This window comes from Aythya marila (genome assembly GCF_965140915.1).
Source record: "Aythya marila genome assembly, chromosome: 22".
Classification (NCBI taxonomy): domain Eukaryota; kingdom Metazoa; phylum Chordata; class Aves; order Anseriformes; family Anatidae; genus Aythya; species Aythya marila.
In genome coordinates this window covers 6,093,721-6,119,239 of record NC_139063.1, presented here as the reverse complement: position 1 = coordinate 6,119,239, position 25,519 = coordinate 6,093,721, and the positions used below count along the sequence as shown (strand labels likewise).

The window sequence follows — 25,519 nt, the reverse complement described above, 5'->3', positions numbered from 1 at the left end:
TAGATTTGGTTAACATTTAATTTTAATTTGGAGGGAGATCGATCAACTGAGGGAGGCTCAGGACTCCAAACCCTTAAGGAGCAAGAGAGCCCGTGGCATTTGCCTTCTGGGTACACGAATGCACAGTCTGTTAGGGCACAGACCGAGGGCTTTGGTTCAGGCTTGGCTCTTTATCAGAGTGGCCTCTGAAACCCCAGCAGAGGATGCCAGCATTCCCAGCATCCTCGGATCCCTTTTGGTACATGGATTTTCTCAGCATCCAGAACAATATTAACAGTTTTTATTGCATTTTACTAAAGCAACATTACATCCTTACAGCTGCTAATTGCAAGGACGCTTTGGACTGAGGGAGAGAGCATGAACAAAAAGCACACCCAACAGTGTGGTCCCCACCACCACCCTCATGGTGTGGTCTGTAGAAATCAAGGGTTAAGACCCTACCAATTTACCTTTTCCTCTTTCTCTCCCGGTGCTTCACATAGTTTCCTAATGTACATCATGGAGAGATATGTGGCTAAACAGAAATGGATTAATTAGTGATGAGCTTATAACTAAACCCCTAAACAGGACTCCCAAGAAGAAGAAGCAACAGAAACTGAAATAAACTGTCCATTAAGATGGGGTTATATGATTTGAGGATTCACCAGAGGGCAAATCTATGGAACTGTGGAGAATTGACAGACCCTTAGAGCTGGATCTCTATGAAGAGGTGGCAGAGGAAGGCAGCAAAAGAGAGATGGGGAGAGAAAGCAAGAGCCACAGAAGATAGAGATTACTTGGCCAGCAGTTACAAAACCAAATGCTTCCTAAACGTCACTTATCCACACGGTCTTGGCAGAATCACTGTAAGGGTGCTGGGAAACCCAAACCAAATCCTCTCACTGGTGAAACAGCCATCAGGAGGTGGGGCTACCTGCAGTAGGAGCCAGTGGGAAAAGACATGGCCATGGTGAGACCTGATGCGCAGACCTGGACAAAAGCCTTACACTCAAGCTAAGCTCAGTTCATCTTTAAGTTTCCAAGTGATGGACACCATTACCATAAAGGACACTGAGCTCCTTGTGGGTATCCAACAAATCCAGCTCTGATCTTTCCGCCTCTTGTGGCCTTAACAGGAATGTAATTTTGCAATGAAAGCCTAGCTGTCCATATCAGCAATGAGAGGAAAGTTTCCCATTTGTGTCTTTATAATTGCCATGGAAAGAAGCAACAAAGGTGTGTTTGGGTGTGTAAGAGGAGCAGGACAATGGAGGAATAGGTATGTGGGTGAGAGCATAAGTAACAAGATGGGAAGGGGCAGATAAGCAGGGGTAGGTACTGCATTCTCCCAGTGTGGACTAGAGAGGTTAGAGGATTTGCTACAACCAGTAGCGGTGGGCAGTTTTCCTGACAGAGATGGTTTATAGCTGAAGGACTGGGGTTTCCACAGCCCTGAGGTTCACCAGACAGTTAATCAAAAGGGAAGGGAAACAGCATTAAAGTAGGCAAAAGCTTTAGCCTAAAACATCTGATGGCCTCTAGGAAGGTAAGGCAAGCACTCATAGTGGAAAGCACAAGGAAGGCAGCACCAAAAGAGGGAACATTGTCAAAGACACAGGAGAAACGCACACTGGGCAGCGTGGCTTTTCTGGGGAAGACCTGGGTCAGCATCTGCCATGACCGGTCCTCCGAGGGCTGGATAAAGGCCTCTCTCTTCCCAGGGCAGGCCCTAAGGGCTCGAGTGTCTCCTCACACCAGTTTCACAGCAGAGCAACTCCAGCAACTGGATCTCATGTTCATCAGCATAAATTACAGGAGAGCCAGGCACATCAGCAGAAATGGGAGATCTCTTAACGTTCCACCAAACCCGACGTCTAATTTGCCTGTAGCAGTGGGAGGAACATGTAATTTTCCTTTACCCATAGGATTTGATATGTCCAGCAGAGAGATTAAATGATTTTCTGGACCCAGTGGGAAGCACCTCTCTGTGCTGAAGAGAGAAGTGAGATGAAATCAGAGATGTCCAAACAAACATTTATCAGCAGTTAATCTAACAGAGGTGGCTAGACATCCACATAGCCCAGGAGTCTGCAACAGGGCGTAAGACCCTTGGCTAGCCCAAATCTGGTTCAGGTCACTGACCACGGAAAAGTGGGTAGAGCTTCACCCAAACTGGTGAAATCTAAGAAATAGGTCTGAAATTCCCAGGGAAAAAGTCTCTTTGTGACGATTTCAGACATTTTTAAGTGGACATCCTTACTGCTTGCTTTGGGAGGAAAAGCAAGAACAGCTTGGTTCAGGGAGAGTAGAAAGCCCCTTGGAAAAGGGAAAACTTTATTTGTCCCTTCTAAGGGGACCAGAGCAGCATGTGCAGAACATGTTGTGGTCCACTGCCACTCTTTCCTGGGTTATCTGCGACATCACAGTTACAGACACTATGCACTTCTGCATTGCAAGGTTCAGTAAAAAACATACCAGAGAACGTATTAGAGGGCAAGAGGGGCTTGAACTTACCAGCTTGGACTCATAGAGCTGTACATTTTTGCCAAAGAACCTGTGAGGTAGAGGCATTGAAGATAATATTCCATGCTGGGCTTGATATGAGCTTTGAACTTTGTCATCTGCTGCTAATTTGCTCGTACCAGGCAAGTCCTCTTTCCCAGGGGATGGATACCTAGGTGACTCTGAACAGCCTGGGGGCATGCTTTTCTTCAGCGATAAATATCTGACTGATGACATCTCTCTGCTCGGAGACGAGTGCCTCACAGGGGAGACATCCCCTTCTGGTGGAAGGTATGTTCTTGGGGACAACTCTCTTCTGGGGGAAAGATGCCTGCTGGGTGACAGCTCAAGTCTTGGTGACACACATCTCAGGGGAGATGCATCCCTCCTGGGAGAGACGTGCTGGCAAGGAGACAACCCTCTCCCTGGAGACAGGCACCTTAGAGAAGACAGTTCTCCTGTTGGTGAGAACCGTTTCGGTGAAGTTTCATTTTTGGTTAACAGGTGCTTTCTGGCTAGCATTGGTCTGCTGCTGCCACCACCTCTGCCAGAGTCCTGGCTTGGAGACCACCTTTTTCTCGGAGAGGTGTCTTTTGAGGTTGACAGGTCCATAGCTAAGGACATCTGCGGCCTTGTGACAGACTCCCTTTCAGCAGAAGCCAATTGTTCAGTGGAAGTCAAAGCTGGTCTGTGGAGACTCAAGAAGCTGTGGCACACAGCAATGTCACTGCTGTCTGCTGACCACTTGGTTTCCAGCCCAGAGGAGGAGGCCTGCTGGCCTTCACCTACTTTTTGGCTGCTGGAAACAGTTTCTTGGGCTAAGGACAATGCTGTTTCAGTGCCTTCCTCTTGAGAAGATGGAGAGCCACCTAAAGAGTGCATTGGTGGGCCAGTATGTTTGCCTTCTGGCAACTTTAAAGGTGGCTCATCTTGGCTCTCCTCTTCCTCCTCATCTTCATCATCTTCATTGTCATCATCATCGTCAGATTCCTCTAGGTCTGAAAACTGATGTTCCTCGATAGGCTCAGATCCCTCCCGCCCCTCAGAGTCCTGGAATAGGTCTTCACTGGTTCCTGCAGAGATGGGCAGACACAAAACACAGAATATAAGACACACAAACAGACACAGGCTGGTTTTGTGCTGAATCCGCTCAAAAGTTCTAATGGGACAAGAGCAGGCAGGACCCAGTTATTTCCTAGATCTAGTTATCTCATACTTTAGAGCCTGCAGCCTTGCCCTCTCTTCCAGTTCTGCTCCTGATAGTCCCAGCACCTTCACTGCTTTGAGCTCAGTGAATCTCACCACTGGCACCATCTCCTCTGCCCAAATTTTGGCTTCAGCCGTTGCTCTGCCATAGGCCCCTGCTTCTGCCATACACCATCACACAGCCTGGCTACCTTTCTCCAGGAACAAAAAACAAGTTCTGGCTAGATTAGGAGAACAGCAGCACTATCATCCTTTGATATTCTTTTTACAGCTATTTGTTGTAATGGTGCCCATAAAATGTCTACAGCTGCTAAAGCACAGGAAGGCTGCTGGGATGACAGCTCCCATCTTCCATGTGTTGGGCCTTGTCCTATCTAGATAACATGACATTTAAAGATTAGCAAGACAGGTTTTTATTAAAAATGCATACAACAGTGCTGAAAGAACCTCCGTGGTTTTTCCCAATTGTGATGCAGACATGTCTATGGAAAGCCTCACATCGTGATGCTTTGATAATTAGAGTCTGTAAACAGAGTGGAGTATATAGAAAGCAAATTCCAAAGAATTTGAAACTTATCTGCCTGTATGTATAAAATACAGTATCTCTCTTCTACTTGAAGAACCAGCAGAAGCTTTCTGAGATGAGCACCAAGCTTGCAAGCAGATTGCTGCTGGCTCACCCTCTGCTCTGCGCAGAGAAAACCTGCATTTTCCCATGCCAGATGTGCAGTGGATGCTAGAAAAATGAAAGCTCAGCCTGAAGAGGTCCATCGGGAACAGCCACTGGATGTCACTGTAGCTCAACAAAATTGTGCTGTCAGGAGGCTTTTCTCAAGTTTCCACTGCTCTGGAGGGGCTAAGAAAACACCAATTTCTCGAACTCTGCATGAGCCGAGCACCAAGGCGATGGGTGCCATGCTGATGGGACATGCTTGCTCCCTGCTTTGCAAGGGGAGAGCCTAGCTGCTGCTTTGACACCTGCACGGAGCCAGGCAGCTAACTGCAGCACTGCTGGCTTCTCCTCCCCATCAGTTCATCCTAGGACGCTGCTCCTCCTCCAATGGACACTGACACAGTTTTCCATGTAGGGCTGCCATCAGCAAGACGAGCCAGAAGGGAAACTCAGCAGAGTTAATGCAGAGGCTGGACCACACCTGCTTGCAGCAGGCAGGGTGGCTTTCAGAAGGCAACATGGCCACACAGGGAGAAGTCCCTGTGATCTGTGGATAAATGCCTAATTCAGTTTACTTTGAGTAACGGGGCCTTACCTGTAAATGTTCACGAACTATTTGGCTACCCTCTGACCCTAGTGGAACAAGGCATGTATTTAGCAGCTCTCCACCAAGAGGCTGGCTTGCATTGTGCAATGCTTGTATAATGATGGTGTTTGCTGGACCCAGGATCCAGCAGCGGGTTATTTGCAAACTCCCAAAGGAACTGACTTCAGAACAAATATTATTCCAAAAGACTCATTCTCCCGGCTCTGGGGTGAACTGTGCACATTTCTTGCCTGGAAAGGGAATGTATCTCACCACCAGAGCTACGAGCTAGTCCCTGCCTCTGGCTTGGGGGGCTGATATCTGTGGGCGTACGGATGGACAGACAGCTCCAGCCTCAGCCCCTGCTGCATGGTGTCAGGCCTGGAGAGCCTTCTCCTGTGTGGTCTCCTTTTTTTTGGCCCCAGTCACAGTACAGACAGGCGCTGGCCAGGACAGACAGCAAGGTCAGAAGGACAGAGTGAGGGAAACGTGAAGCCGGTTGCGCATTGGGACACTGTTTGCATTTCCCACAGAGGGAAGGGCTTGGTGAGTCCCGAGACATCCCAAAGGGACTTTGCTTTGGCCTCCTAACATGCTCCATTTGGGCAGAGAGCTCAGGCCTGAACCAGCAGCCCTGGCAACTTGCAGCACAGGAGCATTTTGCTGAGCTGATGGGGAGAGGAAGGACATGGCAGGAGAAGACAGGGGTTGGTGGTGGGGAGAGGGACAGAGGAAAAACATGCCCCAATAATGCCTTTGAGGGCTTCTGCACACCATCTCATTAAGTTTGTGTTATCCTTGTGGTATTCCACCAAACTGGTACAGTCACACCAAGCAAAACCAGTGCAACAGTGAAGAATTATGCTCCAATCTCCTTTTATAGTAACACCCCTTTCTTTCCCCTGCCCCTTAAATAGAAATCAAAACAATCAAGTGAAATACAGCTTGAGTTTAAAATAATCCAGGGAGCTTTAGGAACTGCTGCTCCCTCCCTGCCTGCCCCCGAAGGAGAGTGCAGCAGTATTCCCGCACATGTAAATAGCCTCTTTTTTTTTTTTTTCTTTGCTTTTTTAATTAAATTACTCATTGCTAGGCTCTGTTCTGAGCCTCTTCAGGAAGAAGAGAGACGATAGTGTGTGTTTACACAGGGGAGGCTATTTCCAACCCACTACACTGAGAGCAGGGGATGCGCAACACAGCTGCGAACTCTGATTTCTCATGCACCATTTCTGCATTCTTTTCTCATCCATCTACATACCCTCAACTATTACAGCACCAAATACAATCTTCTGACCTTCCCGTTGGCTGTTTTATTTAGTATTTACTTGACATTTATGAGCAACAGGCCTCCTGACTAATGAGGCAGAATATATGAAATTTCAGCAGAAGTCCAGTGTTAGCTTTAACCAGGTGAAAAAGAAAATGGAAGAGAAAGGAAATGCTCCTCTGACACTGTGCCTTCCCAATTTCACCTTTCTGCATTCCTTCCTGGCAGACTGTCCCCTTTACACAAACACAAATGGTCTTCATCAATGGGAGGAAATGGGGACTGTATATTTTTCGTAATTCTAAAATTACATGGGTTGCTTGCATAATGCAATACAGTCCAGACAGCGCAACGCATTCCAGCAAGCTGCCGCACAGCCAACAGCAACACGGCGAGAGAAGTCCTCTCTGAAAGCTCGTGGGCTCCCATCCTTCTGCAGCCTCCGCAGGACCTTCCCTCAGTGGGCTTAGCAGGTGTCCAACAACCACATGCTCAGCCACAATTAGCGAGCAGTGATTTAACAATGGCCAAACAGAAGTCCCCCAGCTGACAGTCCCAACATTTCTGCTGAGCACCCTCCCAGCCGACCCGCAGCCACACAGCTGACCGTACCTAGGCTGTACCTTTAGTCCTTCCCTCGCAGCGAGGCCAAAGGCTGGGACCAGCTCATCCTCCTCACCTGCCAGCCCTCTGTTTTCACAAGCTCCTGTTGGCTCACAGCCTGGTCTGGCTTTTGCACTGCTCCATGCACTGCTATTAACCATGTGTGAGCCTGGGACGCACGACTGAACGAAACGATGAATGCAAGCATTCCCCCCCGACCCACTAAGTGGGCCCTTGTGGTTCTGTCCTCAGAAGCCTGCAATTATGTGTAACGTAAATAGGGCTCCTGATCTGCAGCTTTTCAAAAGTGACACTCAATTAATTGATTCATTAGTTCTAATTGACTATAATGGACAGGTTCAAAATAATGCTTGTTTTTTCAGAGTCACATAACCAACATTTCAGGAGCCACTTTCCTCTTTCCCTATCTACCTTTAACCTGCAGAAGCATCACCTGTAGGTGGTATAACAGCAGGGATTGATTTTTGGAGGCTGTGATCTAGTCAATTATTTAAGTCTGTTCCTGGACTGAAGGAGTCTTCCAGCAATCCCACATGGAGCAGCCTTTCTCTGCTGCTGCCATGCCAGCACTTCTCCCTTGGGGCAGCAACTGCAAAATCCCTGACCAGGTTCTTTCAGCTGTGCCCTCCTGTGGAATGGTCCCAGCCAAGTACAGCATGTCTATACCTGGCCAAAAGGTTGCTCTGAAGAGCTAGAAAAAAGCCAGGAGGTCCAATACATTTAAAAGGAAAAGAACAATCCCTTGTGGCAGAGAGGCACCTCAGCATTGGAGTATTTGCACTCTTGGTCCATCCTTCTTCGCCTCCGCTGTGGAGCTCAGTGCATTTTGCAACTTGCAAAAGTTTTCCTAACATAACAACTTGAGCACACCACTGGGTACACAGAAAAGGCTCGTTGAAATTAGAAGGTTTTAAGAGATTAACTCAGAAGCAAAGTAGATGTGTGTGTCCCTGTGAAAACAGGCACAGGTGTCTAGTAACAGCAGTGGAAGTGTGGCAGGGCTCTTTATTTCTCCCATGTCCTTGTCCCCTGTGTGCCCAGGTGACTACACCTGGCCTGAGCCTGAGCCCAGGCCTGACAGGGCTTGGTGCTGCTGCACCGCAAGGTCATGGAGGGTTGGGCTGGCTAACCTCCTCAGGTGGCTCCTCCAGCCCCACCACTAGCAAGCTGAGCCATGGTCTGCTCAGGCCAAGAACCGTCACATCTGCCTTCAGACCACGTCTGTTCCAGGATGGTGGCAGGAGCTCCACAGCCAGCTGGCACCGATCACCTCCAGCACAGGATGGCCACATCCAACCTCCCGCTCAGGAGTGGTCCTGGGCCCATGATAAATCCTAAACTGTGCTCAATAGTTTTTTGGAAGTGTGGTAGATGGCCTGGACCAGACATGACCAGGGGACCGCTCCTGCAGTTTAAGTCAGGACAGCGGCATGCCAATGCCTGCAGATGTCCCCACGAGTGTTTAACTAGCCAGTGTGGCTATACCCTGAGGACACAGCACACAGGCAAACTCCATTCCCATTATGGGCTTGTATGGAAACTCACTTAATGATTTTCAATTACCTATAAAGCAGGAAGCATGTGACAGTGCCCATGGCCCGGGAACCAGCCCCTATCCCAATAAAGCCTCTGATGGACTTGACCTCAGCAGGGGACCAGGGTGATAAGCGCTGTTTGTTGTTCCTGCCGAATTAACATTCCCTGGCTCACAGCACCGTCTCCAGAACTTGCTCAGCTGATGTTCACTTTATAAAAATAACCGTGGCGCCATGTGTTTTATGAAGCTCGCGTTAACCCATTGTCAACAAACCCTTGCGGGCTGCGGCAGAATGAATCCCAGGGACCGGGGAATCGAAATGGTTTGGGGTGAGACAGGGGAGTGAAATAGGAAATGGGAAAGAACAATGCTAAATGCAGCCATAAGAGCTGCTTTCTTACTGGGATTTCTGGGGCAGCAGCCAGGAATGGTCAACGGTGTCATGACTAGCCTGCAACACAATGCAAACAGAAAACACCACCCTGCTCTGCAGCACTAAATGCTTCCAGGAGTAAACACAATGACAGAGATGGACCTGTGCCCCCAGCACCTCTCCACCTACTATCTCTGGTATGCGCTGTGCTTCCTATAAACACAAACACCCTGCCGAATGCAAATGCAGGTAAGATAAATTTCATGAGGACCTGAGGACCACTACCTCTAAGGCTTCTTCTCAGTCATCCTGCATTGCGGCTCCAACCCCAAATACCTGGGGTCTTGCTAAAGGAAACAGAATAACAATCATAAAAACATCTAACTGGTCCCTGGAGACTCATAACCTAACCCTTCCCAGCTGTCAGACCACAGCCTCCCAACAATTTGGGTAAAATATCTTTTCCTAGCTCAGACAGCTAAGTATACAAGAGACTTCCACATGCTCCTTTGGAGATCTTCCTCACCCTTCGCTCAACATTTCTGATGGAGACAGGCGGCCAAAATTCTCATGGTCACCACAGTCCTGCCTGATGCTGCCCAACCTCCCCAGGAGTAGGTCTGCTTTTTGGGATGACTTCAGGAAAATTCAGCTGCAGATACTACTATAAATCAGGGCAGAAATTAATAAATGAGAGTCATGTGTACTTCTCATAGCACAGACAGACTCCTGAATTTACAGACCCTTGGACAGACTTTGTGTTTGCTCATAAGCAGATGAAAGAAATGAGCAGGTGAGTCAGGGCAAATGTATCTTCTTGTAAAGCACTCAGAATAATGCCATTAAATGTTAAAGCACCATGTTATTTTGGTTTTGATGGCTCTTTCCCTGCTGAGAAACATTCCAGGTCACTACAGACCTGAGTGGTTCACCTTCATCCTACAGACAGAACAGACCTGGGAGAGTGAGGGATGAAGAAAGCAGCTGCCCCCGTCCTGCTTTGCTGAGGCTCCCAGCAGTGGGGCAGGGTGCAGGCTGGATCTTTCTGCTCATGTCTGCACCAGTCCCTCCAGACATAGCCCATGGTTGCTCCAGTAATTTAGAGTCTTCCTAGGTTGGCATTTGTAATTCAGAGTCTTCCATGATCAGCCCAGACATTCAGGGCAGGTCCCTAGAACATGATTTTCATGGAAATGTCCTTCCCTGGTGCTCCTTCCATGTCACAGGAGTGCATCTCCTTTGCAAGAACATCAGGGCAGCAGCGTAAGCATCTGCTAATGCTCAGCACTTCAGCTGCAGACCCTTACCATGGGTGCCAGGAGTGACCTTTTGTCCGTCACCCACATGACTGTGCTTGCAGCAGCAAAGAGGGCGAGGTTACAGCCTCATGCAAGGCTTCTTGTGGGTCTCACTTTGCTGCTTTGGGACTCCCTCTACAACCACAAGACACACAGGCTCTGCTGGAGCATAGCCATAAGGCTCCTGCACTGAAATTCTCTCTAGACATAGCCCAAATACCAAAGAGCACCTTCTCACGCCACAGATCCCTTATTTATTATTATGTATATAGCCCACATGCGGAGCACAAATGCAGGATGCTCCCTATCTGTCTGCTTACTCTTCTGTTTGCAGCCAGCCAAAATATTTCAGACAAACAGGCACAAAGCCCCAGCAGGAAGGCACGGGCTCATACATAGACCATCCCATCGATGAAGACCCCCAGGATGGTTCTGCAACTCACCCAGTGCAAGGAGAAATTCACTCTTGGGTGCTGGAAGGAGCCTTGGGTGATCAAAACCACCCCACGTCTTTTGCTTGAATACATACTGACTTTTTTTCAGAAGCAATAGCAAGTTTATAAAGTTGAAGAATTTTACCTTCTTCGGCTTCCAGATCCACCAGTGAAGATACCAACACGCCCATCTCCTGACATTTTTTGCTGTGGGCTTTTGACTTCATATGTTTAGTCAGATTCCCTGAAAGGAAGCAGAAAACATATTTTGGTCAATATGGCTTATTATTATTATTTTATTTTGCAAGCTTAGCAGTAGAAAATTAATAATTTGGTTCTGAACCGGATGAAGGAGGCCTCTGACTCTCCCCAGATCACTATCCATTGCAGATACCCCATGGTGCAAGGCTACATCTTCCCTTCGTTCCTTTGCTGCTGCACTGGGGTGGAGAAATGGAGATTCAGGCAGGGTACAAGACTGTTGTGCAACCTGAAAATCCATCTTGGATATGCACTGGGGCTCATGCAGGGAAAAAAATCCTGGATCGCCTTCAGCTGTGATGGTGCAGCCGGGAGAGATGGTAGGAAAGAGAAAGATGCTTCCCAGTTCAACACAGCCTGGCAACACCTCCCACCTCATCCCAGCACATGAGGCCACCTGCCTCCAGGTATGAGTACTCCAGATGCCAGCAGTGGGGGGAAAAAAAGAAAAAGGAAAAAAAAAATAATGAAGTGGGCCTTGGCTGCCTCTTCCTGAACAGCTGGGTACAACTGTAGATAAAAGTATTTAGAGGAGCTGGCTGGGAAATGTAATTTCCACCCTGAGCAGCACTTTGTTGGGCTGGGGACCGGGCACCCCGGGAGGCTGGTGGGCAGCTGGGGCAGCCCTGGGAACTGGCAAGGGACTGGGCAGCCCAGTCTGCATCCCACCTGGCTTCACTGGTGCCTTTGAGAGACTTGGGACACTCTTGAAGAACCAGCATTTCTTTCACTGGAAAACGCTCATGTTTTAACCCACACTAGTACTTACTCAGGACTGTGTGCACATGAAGCTGCCTGGAGTGGAGCAATGCAGATGTGCACCTACACCCGCCCCCACCCCCAGCAGCATGGCTCCAATGAGCTGGCCATGCAATGAAGCACCAGGGAGAAGGAGGAGCCACAGGTACCCCTGGAGTACTGCACACCAGGTTTTAACATCATGATAAAGCCTGCAGAAACCTAATGAGGCTTCCTCAGGCTAGGGTGGGAAGAGCAGCCCCTGCAAGGTGGGGTCTGGGACGCAGGGATGTTCACTGCTGCTCTGAGACCCTGCAGTGGGATAACCTGTGGGTACAACAGCCTCACAGGGCCTGGCTGGCTCTCATCCCACTAATTCTAACTCCCACGTTGCAGGCCAGTTAATTAGACAGTTATTAACCCTACTTATCCATGAGGGAAACAGTGGGAAAAGGGGAAACTTTGTTGAGGGGAAAACACAGACAGGTGGAAAAGAGAGAAAAAATAGAGGTTTGGAGAAATAAAGGAAAAATGTCCTGTTTTTCCTTTCCCTTTCTTGTGCCTCTTCATGGGCTGAGCTGATGATGAGAAGAAATCCAGGCCCTGGCTGAAGCTCACTCAAGGGCTGCTTGGTTTCCCAGAACAGCCCAGGAGCTAGCGGAGGGCTCCAAATTCACTGCAGCAATGCCATGTGGCACCAGCCCTCCTGTTAGCTAAATCGTGTTGAACACGAGGCTTGTTTTGTTCTCAAAAAAAAAAAAAAAAATGAAAATAAAAAAAAAACTATATAATAGACTTTTCACATTTTATTATAGCCCTCAGCTGAGGACTGAGGTCCCTCAGCTGTCTCCTGCAATCCAGAGTCCCCGGATCCCTGAGCTGGGTGGAAGCAGAGAGAGCTTCTATCACCCCCTTCTGCTGCTGGTCTGGTGAGTATAAATAAATAGGCAATTATTCACCAGAGTAGAGAATTACCCGTGATGCCCTCACAGCTCAGGAAAGTGCCATAACCATCTAGCTACCAAGTCCATCTCTCTTTAGTCCATGAATTATTTATTTAGCCCATTTTGTACAAAATGGAATAGCTCCAACAGGAAAGACCAAGAAAGAGAGACAAAAGCTGACTATATATCCCTGGCACCCATCTAGGATGTGGATACGAGTTTTCTCTCCAAAGGATATTTAATAATTTAGATCCAGCATAACAGCTCCAGTAAGAGAGATTTATTATTTTTTAACTTCATGCCAACATACCCTTAGCTCTGTAGTTAGGACACTCAGGTATGAGGATGAGGCCACCTTGGCTCAGGTCCTTGCTCCAAATCAGACCTCTCTTTCTCCAACTTGGACCAGAAGTTTTGTTGTAGACCCAGAGAAACCCAGTTGGACAAAAGCATGTTCTCATGGACACCTCTGGTTCCAGTGAATCACCATTTTTTGTAAATGAAAAGCTGTTATGCCAGAAAGCATCCAATGAGTTCAGATTTTGACTTCATGGAAGTGGAATTTAATTTTGGACCTAACTACCAAAAAGGCAAACTGACTCAGTCTTCTGAAATCAAACCCTACTGCTGCCGTCTGCCCATCACAATGCTCCACAAGTAAGCTGCCAAAAATGACCCATTTTTGTTCAGTTACCACAGAAAAATCCCTAACTGGATTTCCTCTGCTGATGGTACCCACAGCAAATAAACTCAAGCAAACGCTAGATGTGAGCTGCAGGAACCATTTAAACTCTGCTCTGTGGCACCCCAAGAATCCCGCTGTGATCCCCATGTTGGGAAGCATGGGAGGAGAGGTCCACCAAGCATCTTGGTGCTACCATGTCCCCCAAAGGAGCTCATAAATCCACTGTGCTTTTCACCTGGCTTTGGCTTACCCAGGACGGCATAGCATGAATTATTGGGGGCTGGTGAATGCAACGTTTTAAGTAAAACTGTGACAAGGGAAGGACTCCAGTCCTCAGAGGCACAAAGAAGCCACTCCAGCTGTCCGAAGGCTGGTGATACACACAGGTCCCTGACGCTGCCCTAGCATCAGTGCTGTCCACAGCAAACACTCCTCTCTTGCTGCAGTGGGATCTTTGCAGACACGGGGGCCCCAGCCAGCTGCTTTAGCAGCCTGAAGCTCTCATCCCATCACTTCCTTTCACCTCTGCCTTTGATTCAGTTCCACTCCAAGCAAAGGTTCGGGTTGACAAGCTCTGCCAGAAGCTATCAGTGTCGCTTCCTTTTTTATTTTCTTGCACTCGAGGTAACTGCTCCTGTGCAAGGGAAGGCCGTAGCTTCTCCTCTTCCTTCCCCATCCATGCTACCTGCACAGACATGAGCTGGCAGGCATCATGCAGACAATGCTAAAAATCCTTGTGCAAATGAATTTATGACAAATACCAAAGACCAATTCATAGCAAGTGTTGATGTCTTTCCTCTTCTACTTTTTTTTTTTTTCTATTCTGCTTCCCATCCATTTTCATCCTTGGTGGGTTAAACGAGGCAATACCCACATGCCGATGAATGAGGTGAGGCTGCAACAGTATCTGTGAGATCCCTCTGGTACAGGGTATATCCACACAGAGCATCCTGCATGCACACAAAGTCAGACAAAATTGGGAATAACACTAGCTTTTCTGGGAATGGAGGCTCAAGGGGCCAGATTCTCATCAGAGCTAAGTTTGCATCATTTCAAGGAAGATAAAAGTCAACTGAGAAGTTGAATTATCATCTTGGGAGCAACTTGGAGGAGGATAATATTTATCTTATCAGGGTTCTTTTTACAGTTTGTGTTTTAAGACCCCTTAATTAATGCAGGCAGGATTAAATGCTGAAGTCCTTCAGCAAATTTCCAGTAAAATCAAAATTATTTTACCTAACTGGTAAGGAATCCTATAAGGATGGACTCACAGCTACTTGTTTCCTTGCTGAGTTCTGGTTCCTAACCTAAATAATAATAATAACAATAATATATAGCAACAACATTGCTTCCTTGGAAACAGTAAAAATCATATTTGAAGGAGCAATAGCAGCAGGTGGGAAGGCAGAATTAAATAGAACAGTCACACTGAATCCTAGGCAGGTAAGCGGTCCTTCCCAAGGTTCAGTAAGAAGTTCCCAGATTGAAAAATCAACAGATTATATCTAAACTGTTGGAAATGGTGACCCCCCCCCTCACTCCACCCTCTGCTGATCTGGAACAGCACACGCAGCGCCAGCACAGAGATGGGTTCTCTCTTACGCCTGCTTATAACTGTGTATTGCTGGCTGCTTGAACTCTGCTGCGAGGTCTTATTCTGGACTTAAAGCAGCTTAAATACTTGTGTTGTTTTGAGAAAGCTGAAACTCCCATGTTCCAAAAGCAGTTTAAGCGGGACTAGAAGTGATTTGCCATTTAAATTCAAAGAGGCAAATTAAATTTTCAGAACATTCACTATAATATTTTAAATGTGGTGGAGTTAAAATGAAAAGTAGGGGATAAAAACATTAAGATTCCTGGAAAAATTATCTTGCCTATATTGGGCATACACTATACTTTCTATTTGTCCTATGAAATGTGAATAATTTAGCAACAACAATAAAATCCAAAAAAAAACAACTGCAGGATCTCAACATCCAAGGCGACATTGTGATACAAATATTCTTTACTTTCCAGGACTTTAGCTTTTCTCATATCCTTCTTTTCAGGTAGCATGCATGGAGAGCAACAGCTACTCTATCACCAGCAGACTCCTATTTTGCTGTGAGATGCATTCACACATGGAGAATAAGCAATAGGTCAATACTCTTCGTCCCAGATAAACCCTTGAATTAGGTGTTACGTGTGACTTAAATAATGCACAGGCCTTGATTTAGGTCTCTGCCTGGAGATAATGTCCCCTATTGAGACTCCTGAAGAAGGAAAGCTTTAATTTAGATAATTTATTGGGCAAAATAATTCATTTTTTCAAAATTTTGTTATTATCTTTTATATGTATTGACTTACTGATTAAAGGAGAGAGTTTGAACATCTAGCCCGCCTGTCTGCATTGATACAGGCTATAAAATACAACCATCTTCTGGATCAAGCCCATCAGCTTGTGTTAGCTGAAAACTAATCTTCCACAAAGGTACCCAGGCTGGATTTGCAGATTTCAAAATAGAGAGAATTAGCACATTTCCCATTGAGGCTTGTGCTAAGGCTTAATAGCTGCATTAAAAAACAAAAAACAAAAAACAAAAAAACCTAGTATTTCACTTGAATTTGCCAGTCTCTGACTTTCAGCCCTCTTTTTTTTTTTTTTTTTTTTTTTTTTTTCCTCATTTCCATAGTAAGTTAAAGAGCCCTTTTGCTCACTGTGTTTCTCCTCCTGTCTGGACCACATGTCTCACGCCACATTGTGTAAGGCAGCAAATTCCTGCAGCTAATCCTCCCTCATCCCCTCCTCGGAGCTGGGTGGCATCCCTAGGAGCAGAGGGGACTCCCAGCACAGGATACTTGCACCCTTTCCCTCTCCCTAGCTGGTCAAGAAGGGTCCCAGCACGCACAGGGTGCAGGGACATTTTTGCAATCTATATATCAATCTGCTCTGCTCTAACAGCAGTTAATTCTTGCAGAGCTTTCCGCCAGTTGGACCTGCTCTGTAGTTTCCAGAGGAGGCTTAGCAGAGCGCTGAGTCTGCTAGAGCAGTAATAATAATAAACTGTGCAGCCATAACCTTGCCTTTAAGGGCTGAGGGGGTAACGCATTTAATATATTAACATGTTCAATAACCTCAGTGCCTGCCATGTGCTGATTTAAGGAACTGCAAACTAATTTATTAAAGGAAGACTATGGCTGAGGACATGGAGAAGTCTGGTGTCTGGAAACTGTGAGTGGACTAGACTATCAAATGGATATCTTCAGCCAACAGGCACCGATGTCCTTCACACAAGCACCTCTTAAATTAATATGAAGCTCCCTGTCCCTCTGACCTCTGAGCAAGGCAGCAGCATGGACACAGCGTGCTGCTCTGTGTGGTTTTTCCAGAAATTTTAAGAAATCTCAAGCAATCCAGACGTGATGTGAGTCTGAATGAGAGTAGAAAATAGCTCTTTGGGAGGATAATGCCTGCAGGGAGGGATTCAAGGGCCAGCACTGTCCCCATCCCTGGGTCACCCAGGGGAGGAGCACAAAAAAGGGTCTGGAGGCAAGGCACAAGGAGGGATGGATCTTAGCTCCTGAGTCCCCCGTGGGAAGCAGGTCAAGGAAAAAGCTCTCCCTGACCTTCCTGAGGGGGAAAACTGTTAGACTGCAACTTTTCCATTTCCTTCCTGGTAAGAAAACAATGAAAAAGCTGAACTTCTTTAAAAACCTCTTTCAGGCTGTAGTAACAAACCTTCGGGGAGTGTGCTGCTACAGTGGAGGTAGAGAACACAGTAAAAAGCACGTTTATATCTGGTCCAGAAATGTAAAATCAAATAAATCTTTACCAACAAAATTTCCAAAGCTGCTATTTCCATCAACTAAGTGATCACACACAAATAAATAAATAAATAAAATCATCTCATAGATTGGCTTCAATATAATAACGAAAAAAAAAACGCACAAAATGCCTATAAATAGCATAATTAGTGAAAAGGGGAAAATACTTAAATCTCTTTCTTTTGCAAAAGTTTCCCCTGCTTTTGGAACACAGATACAGAGGGGAGAGGGGTAACCAGATAAAGATCCTCATTAAAAATAATAAGAAAAAAACATTAAACTGCTTCCAGCCTACTTGAGAGTTTACAGCATTAGATCATGCTGGAGAGATCTACCACAGCCAAAATGAAGACAACTCCATAGATATCCCCCTCGAGTTTATGCTGAAGGCTAAAATTAACCTTGGAAAGCTGATTTCTAAAAGAGCTTCAGCTCAGCTAATACTTTCGCAAGTGCAGTCCAGTAGCAAGAGCTCCAGCTTCTCCATTCTGCAGTTAACTGTGGTTGCAAAACAGCTCACCAGGAAGGGGGACCCGAATGAATCAGGGCCCAAACAAACTTCTCCCAGACGTCTGCAAAATAAGCTGTGAAACCTCTAGTTCTGCAAACCTCCTGGACCTCCACTTCGGACTCCATCACTGACTGCAACTGTGCTGCAGCTGGGCTTTAACTGACAATGTTATCAGCACACAAGGCTGATTTTTTTTCTTGCTTTTCAGCAACAGTTTCAAAGGTGCTTCCATCAGCAAAGCAAACAGATTTTATCCACGTGCTGCAAAGTTATGTGGGGTATAAGCATGCCTGCAGGACACAGCCAGGGCTCTGACTGTGATCCCCCTTTCCCCCCCTCCAGCAGAGAGCCTTTTTCATGCAATTCCAAGTTACCATCATGCAACTATTTGTCTTAAAATTGCTAATCCAGGGAAGTCCAGGGAAGTTCTGCCCCCTCATGCATCCATATGCAAACAGTTTTGCATTAAAATCCCAGAGTGATTTTTTTTTTTTTTTTTTTTTTGGAAGGAAGCATTTCCATGCTACCTTCCTCACAAGTTTCCTGCAAAGCTGAAGAAGGGAAGTCCTTTGGAGGCAAGCATCTATTTGCAGCGTGCAATCAGCACAGTCGGTGCTGACAGTTTGTGTGCTTCAAGGGAGCAGAGATGGAGAGCAAAGCAGCCGGAGAGATGGTGAGAAGGATGGTTTGATCTCAGCATCCTGAACAAAAGGCTAAGAGAAGCATGATGGAGAGCAAAGTGAGGTGACGGAAGAGGCTGAATGGATTCACCTCTAAAAGGAAAACCTCGGAACAAACAGAAGCAAGAGGGAAAGAGAAAGTAATGGATCAGGTCCAGCTCCAGGCCGGGAGGGAGAAGAAGAACTGTCACTTGGATCTGCTGCATGTGTCTGATGAGAATTTGACCTCAAATACAGTATCACTTCCCCATGCTCCCAAACGCTTGCTGATTACCAACACACTGTTACCCAGAAATGACCCGCCAGCTTAACCAACAAGCTGTCAGCTCTGGGTGCTGCCCACCCTGATTCATCCAGCCTCAGGGGCACTTTTCTAGCACCGAGGTGCAGATGCAGGCGTGCTATGGTCCACGTAGCACCTCATGCTTCCTCCCACGTCCATGCTGTGCCTCTTTCTTGGGTAAGAGTGGTTTTGGGGGAATGACAGTATTCTTGAGAAATTAACTCTCCCAGCTATGTTATTTTCTGAGATTTGCAATGATGGAGCTATAGATGATGGACTTTTTATATGTATGTCAAACTATAATTAAGACACCAAACTCAGCATCTTTGTCGTGAGACCTGATGCAGCCAAAGATGGAGAGGAGAACTGTGAAACCCACAGTGCCAGACTCATGAGAAATCAAAGGACCTGGGCACTTCTGGCACTCTTGACAACTTTATCCACAGTATATATATATATTTATATTTCTGGCCTTTTTTTTCCATCTTCTTGATAGAGTCTACTCGCACAAGTTCACTTTTGGGTTGAAGCAATGATAGAGGGTGCTTGTGAAGAACAGCTGGCAGTGGTGAGATTGTGGATCATTAATGACTAGATGTCCTGAGATGGAGGCCTTTAGAGAAAAAGTCTACTGATATGAAATAGAAAATGTTGAAGCTACATGCAACTGCGAAGGATGAAAATGTGCAGCGCAAATACTGATCTTGAGAGCATGAGCATAAAAAGCCACCCAAAGACTGTCTGCAGGTGTTTGGTCAGGGATGTTTGCCTGCACCCAGGAGATCTCTGCTTTCATTCTGGGGTGGTTTTGCTCACAAACCCCTACCAGTGAAGCTTTATTTCAGGATTTTTCCCTTTAAGAAACACCAAGAGGATGGAGCAGACACGTTGCAGGCTGGCAGGGGCAGCCAGTGCTCTGTGCCATGGCTCAGTAGGACGCACATCAGCTTATGGCAGGGCTGCTCCTCTTCGGAAAATTTCAGCCCATTTAAGACTCCCTTGTCCCCCTCCCTCTGGCTCTGGGGGTTTTCCAGACCCTGGGAAGGCCTTCCCTTCCCCTTTGCAAGCGCCCCCAGGAAGGCCTGTAAGTCAATATACTGAGCAGAGGAGCTAGGAGCTGACTGTCTCTTACCTTTGGTTTTAAAAGCAAAGTTACAGTACTTGCAGACATATGGCCTGACGTCTGTGTGCGTGCGAATGTGTTTCTTCAGCATGCTGGGTTTCTTGCAGCGAATTCCACACTCCTCACAAACATACTTCCCTCTTCCACGGCCTCGCACATACACATACTCTTCGTTTGATTTGTACCTATGAGCAACAGGTGTCATGATAAAAAAAAAAAAAAAAAAAAAAAAAAAAAAAAGAAGATTCCCACCTCAAAAGTAGACACAATTTTCCTGGATTCATTCAGCATGTTATTGACACCACCAGTCTCATTTAGCATTTACTATCTGTGGGTAATTAGGCTAAATTCAATATATCTTGAAAAGCTTTTGCCCAGAGGCCTTCTTCCTCTTCTATTTTATTTATTTATTTATTTTTAATGTCTTACATCTGCCTCTCTGTACAGACAAATAGCCCAAAGTCTGAGGTCAAGTCACAGGGTCACCCAAATGTCCTCATTTTCCCCATCCTCAAACACGAACTGAGACACTCATAACAGTCTGAGTAATATATGTCACAGTCCAGCCCGGTGGCCTGAATCATCTCGCAGCCTGTGCTGCGTTTTAAAATATGCACAGTCTGCCACTGTACTGTGTGAAGTACTGAGAAAATACATCCCAGATAAATCTCTTGTGACATGACCTTCCACACCCACTGGGGCAACAGAAAAGCCATCTGAAAGGACCACGATGCTGCGCTGCGAGCTGGGGTCCCTGCGCAGACTCCTGCCAGAGCGAGAAACACCCAGAATGGACATAAAACAAGAAAACATCCTTTTTTAAAAATATTTTTCTAGCACTAAATGCAATGACCATAAACTCAAGGCTCTTTCATCTTTGGCACAATATCATAACAGGTTCACCCGAGAGAATAAGATCGGTCATCCTTCCTTCACATTATATATTCATTTGTTTTCTGTCCATGCATTAGCACATAGGGAAGGCTCTATGGTGCAGGTTTGAAAAATATTTTTAGGTGAGACAAATCATTTAGCCTCCTGCAGCTTAGCAAATGGAGTCTGTAATTTCCTGTACTTGCAGCAAAAGAAGAATAAGGTAACACAAAATCGCCCCCCTCAGATTTTTAAAGAGGCCAAATTGTTGAAGTGTGGTACTGCTTGTAACTTATTTTTCTATCCATTATGAAATCTGTCTGGTCTTCCAAAAGCTCTGAACATCCACACTTGAAAGTAAGGCTTTCTAGAGCATCTTAATAGTGAACCCGAAGACACACAGCATCATCAGTCACCCTCTAGTATCTGCCCAATAAATCCTATTCCAAACCAGAATGGGGAAAAACAGCAGCCAGTCTGAAGATAAACTGAATAGGAACAGCAGTACAAACTAAGAAGTGTAGCTTGAGTGCTTAAATATGTGAAGGTATAGTAAATGCTTTAAAAATAAAAAATGTACTTATAATGTAAAAAAATAATAATAATAAAACTGAGTAAACTATACATAAAGATCACGAATCTGGCCCTGAACTGAGATGACGATAGTGACACGGTCTGCACAGGACACATCCAAGAAAATCACATCCCAGTTACTCAAAGTGGGGATTTAAAAGCGGAGAAAACAAACTGCATGAACCCTTTCATCTCCTACCCATGCAGAAAGCACATGGTCTTGGCTCCATTTCATTTCATTCATTTAGGAAGCGTACAAGTAATTTAAATTCCATGTGGGTGTTCAGGGCACCTACTTCACGTGAAATTCACAATTTTCCTGGGTGCTACCTGGTAAACATAAGGTCTGGACTAAACCTTTTCTCTCCAGCCAGATCCCAGTCTCTCTGACTCAGACTCCCATCTGTAAAGAGGGGTCATGGCCACATCTCTGCTTCAGAGAGATGTGAACAGATGCTTACAAGATGATGAGTTGCTCACACATGAAGGTGATTAAGTTGCAGATTTTCTAAGCAGGTTCAGATACAAGCTAGAGAACAGGGGAAAAATGGGTGTATAGATAGCCCCATTCAAACCTGGAATGCTGGCTGCATCACCAGCATAACCAGGTCTTGGTGCCAACAGCTGCATGTGGGGGAACAGCTTGTGTTTCTGTCCTTTTGCGTCACAAGTTCTCCAGACCATAGCCAGGGTCATCTGGCAGCCCAGATACTCCCATGCACTCTATCTCCTGTAACTGATGCCACAGCAATGCCATCTACATACACACACACACAAAATAAATAAATAAATAAATAAATAAATAAATAAATAAAAATAAAAATGACAAGGCTCTCATTATTTGGCCAGAGGGGACTGAGCTGGTGTGTGAAGAGCACACACTGACTGCCAGCCCAGGATGTCCAATGACCTCCATTTAACCTTACAGATACCAGTTCCAGGGTACCCATAATTAATGGTTAGACTGGCCAGTGTCCCTTCTTTGGTCAGTCCTATTAAATCAAATAGGAAAGCAACAAAAGGAACTCAGGAATCCTGATCCCCCTTCTCCTGTTCCAATTCATATTTCAGGCTTCCTTCTGCCCCTCCTTTCTTTCTGTCGTTATGCTGGTAATCACCTTGCCATTTAAAAAATGAAATTGCTACTTTATCAGTCTTGTACTTGCACTACCCTTAATTACACTCTCACATGGAAACCTCTAAGTAAGTCCTTTGTGTCCCACGGTCCCTCTGTCGGCCTCATTAAAGCTATCAGGGCCGGCTTTTTCTGGATAAAAAGTGACACGTGATTTAATCTGAAATTAGGCATTGCAGTTTATCTGACACTCTGTGAGACTAAGCCATCCTTCAATACAGATATTTTTCTACATCTCACAAAGCATGCAGGGAGAGCAGGGAAACAGAAAAGGAGAGGTGACCTAAAGAAATATGAACCCAAACAAGGAGAATGCAAGGTAGGTGATATTGCCACAACACAGGAGAAGGCTGCTGCAAATGGCATCTGTCTACATGGAAGGCTGTAATATGTTTGTGGAGATAATTACCTCAATATGAAGTGGGTTTCTCTGTGAATCTAATATGCTCATATGATTTGCATCAGAAAGACAAATCAATGACAGCTCATTTCACGTGAAGATTTACCCTGGATGAGGAACCTTCCTGCTCCGTAGTGGTTGCTGTAACCAGATTCCTCTAATAGCCACAGTTGGAGTTTGTGTCAGCAAGTCTGCACCTCTCTTCCAGAGCATTGTGGAATTCATAATCCTGTAGTTAGCAACTTAAACCTCCTATGGTGTCACGGCTCCAATCTAATACTGAGATGATTTGAAACCCGGGAGGCTAACTGGCCATTACGAGCTCAGAGACTAATTTGGAAAATTGTTCTTTCAAACAGACGCATAAAAGGATAAAAATTCTGTTATCTGATGCATTTTCTTAAGGTTTATTTGCTCTGTTCCACTAGCAAATGCACATTTGTTGAACGTCCTGCAACCACTACAAATACCTTTCAGAGCAAGAGGAGCTGGCAGAGCCCTGGCAGTATTTGCTGGCTGCCAGGAACAGTACCAGCTTCAGAGACCTCATGGCCACAAAGCAGGCTGCCGCTGTCAGGAGGCAGAATAACATGAACCTGGGGAAAGCTTTGTCTTAACTCTTTCCCTTTAACATTGTTGAAACCTAAAACCATGAAGCATTTACTCTTTTGCAGGTTTTAGGAGGTTTAGTTTTTACTATTTGCTGTGGCAAATATCTGACTATCCTTTTCAGCCATATACACTTTTTTTTTTTTTCCTTTCTCAGTGCTGTGAGCAACATCCAAAAATCTTCCTGTGGCTGAAAACCACACAATAAAAGCTTGGAAAGCAGAGGGGGAAGGAAGCTTTGGTGGTTCACAGGCAGGAATGGAGAGCAGGTTTCTGGGGGACTCAGTGCTGGCTATGAGACACAGCTGGGCTGCAGCACCCCTTCTCTCCTTCTTCCTACAGCTGCCAGGAAATTACCTTGTCCAGTGAGGTCTTTGCCAATGTGCCCTTGCAGGTCACAGCCTCAGCACAGCAGCTGCACTTACATTATTTGCCGGTTACACATAGGTACCCCAACTTTGCCAGTTTCCAAAATCTGTAAGCTCAGTGGAGCATTATGGTACAGAATGCCCCTGGTTAATTTTGCAGTGAGTGAACAAGTATTTCCTCAACTGGTTTTGAAATTTGTTAAATGTACTTGTTTGCTATGTGGATTTCTGGTACACAGTAACAGGAATCAGATATCTGATCCCTTTCCTGAGCTACTGCAATTAGTTCACAGTCAAGTGACCTGAGCAGCCCCGGTTGTTGCCTTTGGTGCAAGTCTTCTGGTTTTATTGATGGCACATTTTATCTGTCATCAGGCTGCACACTCATCTGGCTTGGCTAAATCTTTCGGAAGTCCCTGACAGTTCGTTACGGTATTAGCTAATCTAATTTATGTCCTACGCCACCTGAAAAATTTGACAGATTGCTGATAAATGCATAGCTATTATAATATCACTAATTACTAGTGAGTTTATTGCCTTTATCATAGCTCCCCACTAGACAATTAGAGCTCTTCTTCCCCAGTGGTGCTAGCAATACCCTCTTTGAAACTGCATGTGCAGCAGAAGTGCTTATCCTACCCTGTGTGCCCTAGAGAAACACAGGGTGGGAGACCCTACAAGACCGCAGTCTTTGCAAGCATCACCACACACACAGGTGCATCCTTAAGGCCAGACAGTTACTAGGAAATCTCCCTTAAATCAAGCCAAGATACAGCAGAACAAACAGAAGTATTTCTTTACAAAATCCAGACTAGACAATGTCATTTCCAGGTTTCTAAAAGCATCATATAAACCTTCTAGTATCCTGATTTACCAGACAGGAACATTGCACCAAGACAAACAAAGGAACTTCTGAAGAGCGATACAGCAGGTCAGCGAGAGAGCTGGGTATGGATGTGGGAGGCCCTGGCACAGAAATCCCTCTTCCCTTTCTGAAGCAACAGAGCTTTGGCAAGCAGCACTCCCCAATCCCCAGCAAACCCGATGAAGACAAGTGAGAGCTGAATGAGACCCCAGCACCCAGGCTTACACAAAAAGCATGGCATGAAGGTGTAATTGCAAAGATCATCTTGCTCTTGAATTACGTATCCACAGCTCAGACAAGGTCCAACACCAGAAGAGTTACACTAAGTTAAACTACCCAAGGTGAGCACCTCACAGGCAGCAAACCTTCAGGGTCCCTTCTGCTCCGCGAAACCCTGGGACGGGGATTATCTCTTTTCACATATACACCACAGTGCCTGAAGCAACGGGATGCTCATTTTTAGTGGAATCTAATTCAGATAACAAATCAGCAGCAATTCAAAGACAAATAGCTGGCTTGGACCCATGGGAATCCCACAGGGGCTTAAGGGTATTAAATCTTCTCTTAATCTGCATCATTCACTCTGATGGAGCTGAGGGCTTTAGAGACAGCAGAGCTGGCCCATGACCACAGCACCATGTGCTGCTGGCATGGGAAAGGTGGCTGGGACAGCCAGGTGCTCCCAGACTGCTCCTGTCCCCAAAGATCATGATGTCTCCAGTGCACAGGGCTCTTTGCACATGCAGAGGAGGTGGACGGATAGGCCCTATCAAGAGGTCTCCATCTTTGAGCTCGGAGTGGGCAGAGGATTAAAAGATGCCAAATGCAGCTCCCTCTCAGGAGTGCTGCTCGCATCAGTTTCCTTGCACACCTCAGGTCAGCAACTGCATGACAGAGGGGCAAAACCAAGAGACACCACGACAGGCTCACAGGCTGCAAACACTCCGTGTCGGAGTTGAAAACCTGCAGCTTTGCTTATGTCTCTTCCAAAAAAGCAGAGACTAGAAACACATGGAAAAAGCAACACATCTCACCCCTGAGTTTCCATGTCCCCAAGTTTGTTCATATGTATGGAGGAAAGATGTAAAGTATAAACAACCACATGCTCCTTTGAGAAATGGTGTCATCTGATGGCTTCTAGAGTTTGTGTTTATACCCTTCAAATAAAGATGTGAGTAATGTGATTCG

At 46.0% G+C, this 25,519-nt stretch overlaps 1 protein-coding gene across 7 annotated transcripts in view; it reads right to left on the bottom strand.

Annotated features, from left to right (window-relative positions):
• HIVEP3 (HIVEP zinc finger 3) overlaps positions 1-25,519 on the bottom strand; it is a 261,957-nt gene that overhangs the window by 6,485 nt on the left and 229,953 nt on the right. For 4 of the 7 annotated variants that reach the window (XM_082777709.1, XM_082777711.1, XM_082777710.1 and 1 more), the window contains 3 exons: positions 19,518-19,693; positions 10,625-10,723; positions 2,494-3,554 (listed from right to left, as the gene is read on the bottom strand). In XM_082777709.1, coding sequence (XP_082633835.1) covers positions 2,494-3,554; positions 10,625-10,723; positions 19,518-19,693 — 1,336 coding nt within the window. Of the gene's footprint in view, positions 1-449; positions 515-1,678; positions 1,970-2,493; positions 3,555-10,624; positions 10,724-19,517; positions 19,694-25,519 lie in introns of those variants that run through there. The other 3 variants (XM_082777714.1, XM_082777713.1, XM_082777715.1) reach the window with 3 other exon arrangements.